Below are 13,521 nucleotides of genomic sequence, written 5' to 3'. Positions count from 1 at the left end.
TATATAATCAAGGATATTTGCATTAGAATGTATACATCGGCAAATGCACCTAAATGAAATATGTATCTAATACGAGTATAAAATGAAGTACTCCGTATTGATCAAGGGGTCCATTCAATTATGGACCATTACCCCTCATCCACTTGGACTAACTAACACAAGCGCGTCATTTTAGTTGTAATAACTTGTGTGAGATACTGAGATGTTTCTTTCCTAAAGCAAACATCACTTGGCCAATTCCCTCTTTTTCTTGCTCTACATAAATACTCCTCTTTCATTTTTGTATTCTTTATTAAAACAAATATGGAGTAAATATTTTATACTTTTCTACCAACTGCATCAAGAATCAGTCCAAGTCTTCTCTCTTTAATCGTCTAAACAGCTACTACTAAACCCACTATAATTTTGTTTTTGGGTTTGGAAAGCTACAATCTTTCTGGGTTTTCAGTTGTTGTAATAAAAGGGTAAGTTTTCTTTAGAGATCAATGATTATATTTTTTGAAATTATGCAATTTTTCACAATTTCTGTAGCAATTTGATGTTAATTTTGTTGTTTGCGCAAAATCCAGTTCATGAATTTATCTTAAAGCTTCAGGATTTCCCATTAATTGGTTGTTTTATGATCTTTGTTTGTTGTTTTATTTGTGTGATTTTGTTGTCTTGGTTTAATTGTATGATATGGCAAAATGGTGAATGGTAATTGCAAACCCTAATCTTATTTGTATGTTTTGTTTAGGTAATTAGTTCCAATGAGAAGAATTTGGTGCTATTTTTAGGAATAGCATTGTCATGTTAAGCAGTGAATAGCTATTTTAGGGTGTTCTTAAAATCTCTGTTATGCAAAAGCAATAAGGGCTCACCTTTCAATCTTAAGAATAAGGAAATTTTAGGATTTGCTTTGTTCTTCCACATTTGTTTGCATTGACTCTAAGGTTAAAAAAAAAAAAAAAAAAAGATGTTAGAAAGGGGATTTTGCTTTATTGAAGGGAAAATTGCTGATGCAAAGCTGTGCCTGCACCAGTGCACATTAGGTTATTGACTTATTGTGATGATATTCATCGACTCATCGTGCATTGTCCTGTCCATGTTAGGCAATCTTTCAGATTATGAATAAGGCCATTTCAAGATTTTGTATGCAGGGACATTATAGATCATCTATAGACCATTTTAGCAAGTGCTATACTTTTTTTAGGGCTGACATTGCATTTTTTCGCTGTTTTCTTTGATTTAAGTCCATTTGAAAGATGTACGATTTATCACTTTATCCTAATCAGAGTAACCCAATAGATGAGTTAGGTGCCCTTGAGAGTTGAGACTACATTTGGGGCATGTGGAGGCAGACTGTCTGCTCTACCAATATAGGTAAAATACATCGGGCTTACAGTAATAAAAAAATTTCCTTCCCTAGACAAAACTGTACAATATGTAATGTTTAGAATTTATGTATGGAATCATTTGCATAGTACAACTCAAATCAGTTGTTCAATTCTCTTTGTATGGATACATAGTGGTCAACAAGATTAGCTAGCTGCAATCTGATAGATTATAGAGTTTCCCATTCATATGACAGTAGATGTAAGGGCAAAAGTTCCACAAGTTTTATGCGTTTTGCTAGCTCAGTTATTAGTGTCATTATCCTGGCTCTTCTTGGCAGTTTGGTAGCTCAATGATAAGGCTTGGGCAGTCATGTAGGAGTAGAGGCAATCTATTTAATATTTTTTTTTTCAATCAATTATTTGTAATTCACATCTTATTTTACTTTGTTATGCAGTCAGCTCAAAAGAAGTTTAAGATGCTCTCATTGCCTACATACATAAAGAAATCAAAGCATGGTTAACAAAACTGAGTTGGCCATTATATGCTCCTCTGCTGGAGTTTTATTAGGCATTTTCATATCGTCAGTGGTATTTTTCTGTTTTAGATGGTACAAAAGGCGCTCAGATTTAGAGAATCTTGGTATATCAAATCGCCCTATCCGCAAGAATGGCTGTGGCCTGGGACTAGACTCTAGTGCCTCGATGTCAGAATCTGTTGTTGTCCCTCTACCAGATCTCCCAGCCAAAAGCTTGCCACCCTTATGGTTGAATCATCACAATAAGGATCGAACAACTTCAGTTTCAGGCATACCAAAATACTTGTACAAGTAAGTTTTCTATGTTCTCAATTGGTGCTTTAAGATGTTCTGCCTCTTGATGCCTCTCTCATTGAGTCATAGGGTATGTAGAGTAATATATCAGGAAAGGAGGGTGGGGGGGATGGTTTGTGTTTTTTTTTTTTTTTTTTTACCTTGGTCATTTATTTGATATCTGCCTATCTATCTGGAAAAAAATTCTCCTATATTGTTCCCTTTCAAGTCCTGAAATCATGGTTATTTCAAGATGACCATGCCATAGTGTTGATAGGGTAGAAATGAGCCAATAACAAATACCTTGTTCTAGTTGTTCATCATTTTGACATAGGTTTTATGCATATTATTTTACAGTTGTGATTAAAATATTGTTGGTCAAGCTACTTACTTTCTTGCTGGGTCAATGCAGTGCATCTGCAATTTATAGGTCAACTCACAACTTGTGTTACCTGTATTATAAAAATATTGGCAGACAAGTGGAGAATTGTTGCTTACAGACGTTACAGTAATCTCATAATGAAACAAACGAACATGAAGAACCATCTTTAGTGACATATTTTGGGATAAATTTATTACAACACTTTTGAATATTTGTAGAGAAAGGTAGCAATCTATTTTATCTTGTACTATTGAGTATTGACAAGATGTTAGTGATGATACAATTATGCAAATGAACCTCCATGTAAGTATAAATGGATAGTCTTTGGGCTGATTTGGAAATTAAGTTAGTCTGACAGTTTCTCTATTATGATTCCTTGGTTCTGATTCAGGATTATCTGAAATGTGTCTTTGATGTCTTCAATTTAATTATTTAAACAGACTCTTCTCTTCTTTTGTTCAACTAAAGAGTAAGGCAATTCTACCAAAACAACTTTAGGTTATATGTTGACCTTACTACTCTGCTAGCGACAGAATAAATACTAGCTTATTGCTGTAATAAGACAAGTTTAGGTGTTGTTTTGGTTTAGATGGTCAGTTGATCTCTTGTTTCTGACTTTATTGATGATTTGGTGTCAAAGTCATATTATAGTGATTCATACTAAGGAGATTTTTGCAATTGCTATTCTAACAGGTCTATTCTAATGCCAGGGATATACAGAAGGCTACTCAAAATTTCACAAACATTTTAGGAGAGGGATCGTTTGGCCCAGTATACAAGGCAACAATGCCTGCAGGTGGAGTGGCAGCAATCAAAGTACTAGCTTCCAACTCTAGGCAGGGTGAGAAAGAGTTCCAGACCGAGGTAAAGACTCAATCTATGACTTTACCTTGAAAGCATTCAGGCGGCCAGGCCTATGCTTTAATCTAAATGGACAGAGCAATGTATAGCATTTGTCTGCAGCCTAGACTGTCTTAAAAAATATGTGCCAACTATTTGATAACAATACTATCAAAAAAAATGCAGGTATCTTTGTTAGGTAGACTGCATCACCGAAATTTAGTGAATTTGGTGGGCTACTGTGTGGATAAAGGGCAATACATGTTAATTTACGAGTACATGAGCAATGGCAGTTTGGAAAAAAGATTATACAGTATGTACTGGTCCTCCCATCTGCTCTCTTTTTCAAGTTTTTTATTATCCCAAATTTGAGCTCTTGCATTATTTACTTATGTTGAAGGCCTTAAAGCTAAGTTTTGTATCAAAAAAAAAAAAAAAAAAAAAAGGTTCAGCAGACGTTATTCTTGCTATATGTATATATTTTTATCTAAAAGTTAATTGATTGGATCTAACTAATGGCAGGTGAAGATGATACATTGACTTGGGATGAGAGGCTTCAAATTGCTCTTGATATCTCTCATGGAATTGAGTATCTTCATGAGGGGGTATGTCATGTGATATCTACCAATTTCTGTAATAGGCTGATTTTCTAGCATAGTATTCTGATTTAACAAAGCAAATGAATAAAGATGATAGCTTGATGTTTTGATTGATAATGGCTGAAAGCTTACAAAGGTAGTACGTTTAGCCTATAAATCTCCTATTAGCAACTTGAGGTTGCTACTCTCCATTTTTAATAACCCAATTCATGCCTACTCTTTTTTTTCCCCTCCCTCTCTATTTATACCAAGGACTATTAACCTAGTAAACTAATATTACTAGAATACCCATACTACCCCTCCTTGGATTAGTCTATTACAATTTCTAGTTCTAGCATACTCTTTTTGCTCAAGTTTTCTGATCATGACGGTGTGTTGTGCAACAGGCAGTTCCACCAGTTGTACATCGGGACTTGAAGAGTGCTAATATATTACTGGATCACTCTATGAGAGCAAAGGTTAGCATGAAAGCTAAGAAAAAAAACTACTTTCTCCGGCATTATATATTGTAGATTTGTATTTCATTAATCCCTAATTGGATTAACATGTGAGTTTACTCTACTAAACAAACGTAAGAAGTTTCTTGGAAAATGACTTATGCTCCCATCAAGCAACGCCTAAGATATGTACATATGAGATTTTGGACTGCATGCTGTGGTGGCTATGTTTACAGTGCATAATCAACAAAATGTGTTTGAAGTCATTATATAAATGATTTCAGGCTTCATTCAAAGTATGTACTAGAAACAATTACTCTCATTCGCTTGATACAAATTGTGCATTTGTTATTAGGTTGCTGATTTTGGGCTTTCAAAGGAAGAGGTCTTTGATGGGCGTAAATCAAGCCTGAAAGGTACATATGGCTACATGGATCCTGCATATATCTCTACAAGCAAGTCCAGTTTAAAGAGTGATATCTACAGCTTAGGGATTATCTTTTTTGAGCTCATAACTGCCATACATCCACACCAAAACTTGATGGATTATGTCAATCTTGTGAGTCTTTTTCTTCCACTTCTCTGAAACGCTTGATATTCTGCTAGTTCTTGGGACAGAATTTCTTATCAAAGGAGTCAAATTCTATTTTAGAATCTTGTTATCTGACTGTAATTGTCTCCTGTTTTCTTGTAAAGGCGACAATGGACCCAGATGGAGGAGTCGATGAGATACTTGACAAGCGACTAATCGGGAAATGCAGCTCAGAAGAAGCAAAGAGTTTGGCCAAAATTGCTTTCAGATGTTTACACAAGACACCAAGGAAGCGCCCTACTAGTGGGGAAATCTCTCAGGCTATAGTAAAGATAAAACAGAGACGTCTGCCTAAAGTTGGAACAATGTCCTTTGCTGGGGATGATCTTCACCGATTAACAAGTATGATTGAAGACCAACAAGTGGAATTGAGTAAAATTTTGAGCCGGAATGAAAATTAAGATCAGTATTTTGCTGTACGAATGATCCTAGTTTTTTTCCGCACAAAGCACAGTTGTAAATACTAAATACACTCAATTGGTGTTTATATTGTAGCCTTTAGACAACAAAAGAAATATCACATTTAGAAGAAACCCAAAAAAAAAAAAAAAAACACAATCCATCAATTGATGATCAGAGTCGCTTACAAAACCAGGAAAATACACGAGATGTGTGAAACTTGGATACCAGTGTTGCGCAGATGTACAGGTCAAAGTCATATTTAAAAAAAAAAAAAAAAAAATATGTTTATTGTCCAAAATGGTGTCAAATATACATATCTATATCTATATTATATATTAAAAGGCGTTTCTAATCAAGGATACACACCACGTGTCATTCCTCACCAAGAAGATACCACGTCATACAATTAGAAGTATATACACGATACATTTCAATTAAAAAATATTTATGACAATAATTGAAATTGGGTCCTTTAGAAAATACATAAGTCATTCCATCTTTGCTATCTAATACTTTAGCTGTTTTTTTTTTTTTTTAAATTATTTACTTCGACTAAATCTTCTATAAAGTATAAACATTATTATAATACATGAAAACTATAACATAAGAATACTTAACGTATACACCCGGGACATTGCCCGGGCTAAACACTAGTTCATATTGAAATGTCGAGCATCTATCATAAGTATCTAGATTAAAATAAAATGAAAAGTTCAACATAGAATATATACATATAGGCAGCAATTTCAGGAAGATGAATTATGTTTGGTTTGTACCATGTACAATGTACATCATAATCATTAATCAATGTAAATACATGGAACATAAGAAACTAACGCAGGTAGGACTTGCGAGTTGCGACTCCTCTGCGATCACTATACTCGGTAATATGTAAAGGGTGCTTGGTTGTCATGAGCTTTGAGCGAAGACAAAAAGAATGCCCGCAGGATATACATCACAGCATGTTTGGTTCATGTTACACGATATAATTTACTTCTCAAACTAGAAACAATAGAATTCAAGACGCAAAAGATGATACAAATATTGTATGTTTATAAACAGTAGCAAAGATATACGAAGTATCTATGTAGTATACTTTATAGGATGTCGCGAAAATCTAACCCGACAGTAAATAACTAATATACTGCATACATACTACAGTTGCAACTATATACACAAGTTTAAAACATTATCCCACTGTATTTGATACTCTGCCCATCCCTTGAAGATTGCGAGGGACGGAGGGAGTAATGAACATAGCCATCCCTTAACACAAGGAAGATCTACAAAAGGAAACACTAAGAGGTGTTGTTTCCATAGGATTGACAACTAGAACTCGCAAGCAAGCAAGCAAAAATATTTACAACAGCCCTGTTTTCAGTGACATATACGAAGCTGAAAAAGAACCTAAGATCTATATAACTCACTTTAAGACTTATTTTGAAACCTCGTACCTATACCTTCCCGCAAAGTAGGGCTTATCAGAACTTGCATGAAGTTCCAAACCTCGGCATAAGCCTTTGACCCACCCTCCCTGCTTTGTGATTCACAAATGTCGGGCGCAGGACATTCTGGAAGTTTTCAAGAAACGCCAGCCATTCTTCTTCATTCATATCTGCCAGATTTACAAAACTTGAACTTGATGAGAAACGCTCGTTTGCATTTTTATTCATTGGTGTACCATTAAAGCATCTTTCATTTCGTATTGCATTTTGTATTGCATTTTGTTGAATCCATGTACTGTTCCCTACACCACCGATTCTGCCTTCTTTGCTCTTGGTACCAGTAGCAGCGTCTATCCTCTTCCCTTCATCAGAGCCCTCTTCAAGTTTGAAAAGAAAATTCGTACCATTTTTCCCAGAAGAGGTCTTTCGAAATGATAGTTTGTCTTCTAAAGTTCTGCTTAAATTCCCATTAGAAGCCTCACAGTCCAAATCAAATAGAAATCCATCCTCATCTTTTGGACTAGTATTTATCCCTATCTCGCTCCTTTGCAAGAGTGATCTGGCCTCGATGCATAGGAGCTCTAGCTTACTTGGCTCCTCTGCATGACCTTTAAACTCCCTACTCATCATCTCACCAACCTCAGCAAGACAAAGCCCAAAAGATGCCGCTTCCTTGAGGAAAATTGTACAAAGAATCAACACCCGGAGGCAAGCCTCATGAATCATCGGTAACTCCACCCTGAGCAACTCGGAATCATAAAAAGGATCAAGATTTTCTATATACTGAAGTTCGTCTTCAGAAAAAGGGATTGATGCCTGTGGCCAGTGGATCCATTCAAAATAAGGGTCTTCCAAACTTTCTGGGAGGCTAAGGCCATGATCAATAGGAACCAAATCTACCTGATTGAACCGTCCATCCCCATCATCAAGCCTCCTGACCAGAAGGTTTCCAGCATGTCTATCTGTATTTAGCATGCGAATATCAAGAATTCCTATCCGATGCACAACAGAAACAGGAAAGCTAGAGGTCCCATAATCACTAGCATCACAGTCATGATGAATATACTGCTGAAATGAAGCAATTTTGCATATATGCTCTCTTTGCTGGTGGCCATTCCCATTTACCCCGTCATTGTTTACATTGAAAATTGGATGAGTTACCTTCACAAGAGCAGTTAAAGGCACATTGGCAAAACCATCATAGTCAAGAAGGTAAGCTGCTACTTCTCTGAAACCCGTTTCCCCCACCCGAACTGAACATTTGAGTCCCGGTTGACCAAGAGCTTTTCCGATAAAACCTTTTGGGTTATTTGGAGCAAAAGGCTCTTCATCAGTTGGCTTAATGATTGCAGCATTTTCACCATTAGAATCCCGGAAAAAGTAAGCACCACCAAGACCACTACGCACAGGCATAGGATCAATGCCATTCTTCAAGGCCTCCACAATATCACTCACCAGTTGCTTTATCCCAAAGAAGTGACTTGAGCAACCAATGACTTCTATTGGGCTGCTTTGATCTCTTTGACAAAGATCCTTAACAGAAGGAGAAAGACATGGTGTAGATGAACTTCGGTGCAAGCAGTTTCTAGTCAAAAGAAGCGGTGAATGGTTTCTGACGGTGCTAAGATCATTTTTTAAAACTGTATCCCCACATGTCAATGATGTCTCCTCAGTCGGGACATTGAGAGAAAGCTGCAGTTTTTTCTTCACAGTACGAGCATTTTCACATCCATCCAACTCAATTCCCATGACACAACCACTTTCAGTCTGGACAAAGACACGTCTTCTTCCTGCCTGATCACCTTCCATTGTCTTACTGTTGAGGCATGATTCCCCCCTCAGAGGCCCTCTCACTGATGCTGCAGCCATTTAGTTCTGTACAAAGCTAACTAATTTAAGAAACATGAAAGGAAGAAAGAAATGGGAACCTTTCAGCTTCTGCTGTGGCAACTGCAGAAAGTTGTTCTCCAGAGCACAGACCAAGCCCCCGTGCTGGCACTGACTTTGTAGATTTGATGATTGGAATCCAAATGATCATAGTTAACATAGCCAGAATCAACTTGCATCCATGGATCTCAGTTATGACTGATTCAGTGTCAAGACTGAGTCTGAACTACATAGGCAAAGCTGACCACTATGCTGGGATATGACAACGTTCAAACATTTGTAGACAGATTAATAATTTTTTTAGCATTTAAAAATAAATGGACAATTAAGTTACTTAACGACAAGAAACAAACAATATCAAGAATGCACATACATATCCTGATCAGAAAACATAAGATATTTCTCTGTCTTCATAAACTCAACATAAGTGCAACAGCTTGCAACTTATAGCAAAAACCAAAATTTAGATTAATCTGGAAACAGCCGCCTTAAGCTAGTTCATAATAGGTCCTGAGGATAATGAGGCAATACTGATATACATTTAAAGAACCAATTCTATGTACAAATCCAATTATATTATATAAACTTCAAGAAAGTTTTAACATACAATAAGAAATGGCCATAATATAGTTGCACAAAAACTTTTAGGCTTCTCATGGGGGGTATGGTTTAGATGTGTAAGCATTGTTTCCTACATAGACAAATATTAACATCTTCTGATTACTAACGATATTGAAGCACTAGAAGCCCAAACTCATCATGGCAAACTTATAATTGATTTTCACTCCATTTGTGGCAGAATCCTTTCCCGCACAGGCAATAATATATATTGTCTAATTAGATTAGAAAAAATCATTAAAAAAGTATAAATAAAATAAACATAAAAGGTTTTATATTATAAAATTGTGCCAGAACGCCACACTAATTTCTAATAAATTAAAACCCAACATAAATTATCCCCACGCTTAAAATAATTTAATATAATGAAAGAAAAATAATCCCACTCTTCAAATTTCCTAGTCCTCATATACATTTAGTGGTACAGTACGAGAATTTGGAAGTATAGTCATTTGATTAAGATGGCATTTATACTAGTTATGGTTCATAGGCTAATACAGGATTTACAAATTGACTTGTGGTCCTTAGACCCCATCATAGAGAAAAGACTTGAGTATTTTTATTTTCTAGTCAACCCAATGTTCCCAGAAAAAAGAGAGAAGCATCCAACGTGGGAAATCAAGATGTATGTAAAAGCCTAAATAATGAATTCATTTGTTCTGACTGTGACATGCAGAGAAGCTATATGGACACGAGCCTAAGATTAAAACTGTATACACATATCACAATCAAGGCCAAACATACAACTATAAAAGTCCCAAATTTTAAAGCAATATCACCAATGGTCACCGATCCATTCATGCCTTTCAAACAAACATACATCAACAGTCGTCTCTTTCTATACCACATTTCAAACAAACAGACATACTGGTGCAAGGCCACCAGTCTCTTTAATTCCTGAGGTGACGGCATGACCTCTTAACTACCAACTCGGTCACTCCAATTTTCGACTAACTTCATAATATATGTAATATGTGTTTTATACTTTTATACATACTAATATCTGTCCAACAAAATCCAGCTATGCAAGCAACAATAACACAAAACTAAGTACCAGAGCCAGACTATATTCTTCTTCACCAACAAGAGAATTATATGAAATATATGATACTCTATGTCCTAACTCAAACAAAAGTAAACATTCTAATTTTACCCGTTTTTCAATCTATTTCATCTCTAAAAGTTGAATCCGTTTCCAACCAAAAAAACACCCTTACCAAACATCATCCGCATTAAACAAAAGCCGTGACCAATTGAATATAACCTAAACCTATACGGCGATATTTAAGCCTACTTTTATGTCAATACAATTGCAAATTGCAATCTTTACCTAAATCATTGGTGCAAAATAAAATAAAAAAGGGTGTGCATTCTTTAATACGCTCCATAATCCGTAACAATGTCCTTTTTATGTGTGTGCGTGTAAGGGACGTTGCCAAATATTCTTGAAAGTGGTGTAACAATTACAAAAATATTCTTGAAAGTGGTGTAACAATTACAAAAACTCCTAAAAGGCTAAAATCAATAATGAATTAATAATACATCAATACTTTCAAAGTATGAATAGTGCATGTAACAAAATTTTGTACATCAAACAATTTTTAGAAGCATTAGGTACACCCTGTGTGTATAATAAAATTTCCGAAAGTATATAACAAAGATGTTTAGCTTGAGAGAAATCCTAGATCATGCTATTATTTCTACCAAAACACACCATATTAACAGGGGACAGCTACATTTTTCATACCATATAAAATTTTAAATCAAACTTGTTACAAATTACATCAAATAATTATCAACTTAATGAAATTTACATAAACATCAAATATGAACATATGATCAACATTGCAAAAAATGGGACTCATGAAAATAAAATCAAACATGATCAAAGAAAATATCACATAAATTCTGAAAACCCAAAACACCCGATTTTATAAAAACTTCAAAAAACGAAATTTGATTTCAGAAATGTAAAAACAAACAGATAAAGAAACTCACCGCCGGAAAACTGACCGCCGGCAACAAAACACGGCAACCGGGGAAAATCAGCGCAATGAGAGGAGAGAGATCAGCAACGGACGGTTGAGATTTAAGAGGTTTGAAGGAAATCAATGGCTGATCTTCCGATTAATCCGTAAATTTGCCACTCTCTCTCCTCTCTTCTCTCTCTCTCCCGCGAATCAAACGCGAGTTCGAAATGCCCCTTTTCAGAAAGAAAACCTTAGGGTTAATATTGTAATTTCGTAATTTATGGGAATATTGCAAAAACTCGGATTACTGTAATTTGTAACAGAATTATTTATTGCGTGGCTTTTGTGAAAGCTCCACGTGGAAGTGGTTCCGTGATTTTAAGGTGTTTTTAGTGACGTGGTATTAAAATGTTGCAAAATTTTGGAAGATTTTTTTTAAAAAAAAAAACTATATAACAGATTTTTTTATAAAATTTTATTGTGTCTAGCTCTTGACCTAATTGAAGGTTTGGTTTGATTTTCCTATTTTACCCCTTCATTGCTACTATTGAGAAAGTTCTAGAGAGAATAAAAGTTTTAATTTACCATATAGTCCTAAGGTAAATTTCATGTCTTCCATTTCCTTGATTTTGGAAAACTAGGCCCAATCAAATAAACCATGATAGGCCCATTGAATTGACTTTTAAAGGGATAGTTCTAGTCAATGAAAGTCAAGATGGGTAATTTATATGTTAATTAAAGGTCGGTAATTTATTGTGTTTTAGACGGAGTATTATTCAAATAACAATTTAATTGGCGCTTAAATAAGTGGTGACTTTCTTAATCTTTGAAGGAACTCAAATTAAAGAATAAGTCAGCAAAAAATTCAAGGTTATCTATCGTCAATCAAGCAACAAGCACTTTAATCTCTTACTCTTTTTGTTTTCTTCTCAGCAATCTAGGCTTAACATCATCATAGGCTTTAAATAGTAGTTTAATAACTTATTGTTCATTATGATTAATTTCTGCAACATTTCTAAACTATTTACAATTGTACATGATGGATGCATTGGCTTCACTACAATGAGGCTTCATCTCAAGATTGACCGTACAAGATTTGATCAATCATACTCTATTTTAGGTACATGATGGAAGCACTAAGGGTCTGTTCTCTTACGTTGAAATTCAGTTCAGTTCAGTTCAGTTCAGCTCAGTTCAGCTCCTAATTTCCTTCTCTTATAAAATATTCATTTCAGTTCAGTTCAGTTCAGCTGAGTTCAGTCAATGAGAACAGGCCCTAACTTCAAATCTTCAATACAACAAGGTCTCGTTTCAAGATTAAACATACAAGATTTAATTTTGGGACTACAACTCTACAAGCACTAAGAGGATCATACTCTTCTAATTCTAAAATGCACAATGAGAAACTTATGTAACCTCAAAACGTTACTCCCCATTTAAACCTACATAATTATACAAATATAGAGCAATTAGCACTAGCATAATAATGAAGCACTAGTAGAAGATAAAGTGGTGTTAGTTTTAAACCTTTACGTTTTGCTTAATAAAGTAGAAATTGAATTTCATGTTTGCTGAAAGGGAAACTAAAAATAGTGTTCCCAATAAAAATGTGTGGTACAGTAATTACTTTCCACCTACAATCTGCAGCTAAGTTGATGCAATTGGGGAAAAACTATGAAAAAGTAGGTGGATTATTTTCAAACTTATGAACCAAAGATTCTGCACCAAATTTATGGCAAATGCAACATTTACGGACTATTCTCTCCATTTGGCTTAATCTATTACACCACTCATTTCTACTATAGTCTATAGCTAGATTAGCCACATCCTATATCTTCGGGTGGTAGTCTTGTAGATACCCGTATACACATATGTAGTACTCCGTATGTAATTATGTATAATACTTCCTCGGTCTCGGTAAGTAGATCCCGTTCCCTAAGGCCCCAAGTATCCTCACTTGACAACGTTTGAACCCCAAAGCTTTTAAGATTTGAGATAAGAAGTCATGATCTACTTGATGCAAAGAGATTAGAGTAGTGAATGATAGAGATTTTTTTTTTTTTTAAAAAAAAAATTGTAAAATATACGGTTTAATAATGGCCATGGCTCTATCACATAAAAGGATTATTACAATCTATAAGTCCACCTATCACATGATCGGGCTTATAGATTAGGATTTTAAAAAATATATCAGAAAAAAAAAATACACATACAGTTATCTTTT

At 35.1% G+C, this 13,521-nt stretch overlaps 1 protein-coding gene and 1 pseudogene across 4 annotated transcripts; one reads left to right on the top strand and one right to left on the bottom strand.

Annotated features, from left to right (window-relative positions):
- Nucleotides 1–225: 225 nt before the first annotated feature.
- Nucleotides 226–5,784, top strand: LOC145592873 (calcium/calmodulin-regulated receptor-like kinase 2). Of its 2 annotated transcripts, none has more exons than XM_081649380.1 (8): nt 226–464; nt 1,772–2,143; nt 3,218–3,371; nt 3,534–3,660; nt 3,870–3,952; nt 4,333–4,404; nt 4,739–4,942; nt 5,080–5,784. In XM_081649380.1, exons 2-8 carry the CDS (start codon nt 1,830–1,832, stop codon nt 5,374–5,376), a joined length of 1,251 nt encoding a protein of 416 aa, XP_081505506.1. In that variant the 5' UTR covers nt 226–464; nt 1,772–1,829; the 3' UTR covers nt 5,377–5,784. The 2 variants fall into 2 exon arrangements, with proteins under 2 accessions (XP_081505506.1, XP_081505507.1); XM_081649381.1 differs by having other exon boundaries at nt 228–464; nt 1,922–2,143; nt 5,080–5,782.
- A 637-nt stretch (nt 5,785–6,421) lies between these two features.
- On the bottom strand, nt 6,422–11,490 carry LOC145592872 (phosphatidylinositol 4-kinase gamma 6 pseudogene; annotated as a pseudogene). 2 transcript variants are annotated; one of them, XR_014102496.1, is made up of 2 exons: nt 11,326–11,490; nt 6,422–8,961 (listed from the first exon to the last, which is right to left on the bottom strand). The product of XR_014102496.1 is annotated as a phosphatidylinositol 4-kinase gamma 6 pseudogene, transcript variant X1 (transcript). The 2 variants fall into 2 exon arrangements; XR_014102497.1 differs by having other exon boundaries at nt 6,422–8,956.
- Between the last annotated feature and the right edge of the window lie 2,031 nt (nt 11,491–13,521).

This window comes from Chenopodium album, chromosome 18 (genome assembly GCF_948465745.1).
Source record: "Chenopodium album chromosome 18, dcCheAlbu1.1, whole genome shotgun sequence".
Taxonomy (NCBI): Eukaryota; Viridiplantae; Streptophyta; class Magnoliopsida; order Caryophyllales; family Amaranthaceae; genus Chenopodium; species Chenopodium album.
Note: the sequence above shows the minus strand (reverse complement) of the source record. Positions and strands in the feature narration are given on the sequence as shown.

Coding starts and splice junctions, on each gene's coding strand:
- LOC145592873 (XM_081649380.1), top strand. CDS start 1,830: ATGGTTAACAAAACTGAGTTGGCCATTATATGCTCCTCTGCTGGAGTT. Junction 3,372..3,533: donor AGAAAGAGTTCCAGACCGAG/GTAAAGACTCAA, acceptor AAAAAAATGCAG/GTATCTTTGTTAGGTAGACT. Junction 4,405..4,738: donor ATCACTCTATGAGAGCAAAG/GTTAGCATGAAA, acceptor ATTTGTTATTAG/GTTGCTGATTTTGGGCTTTC.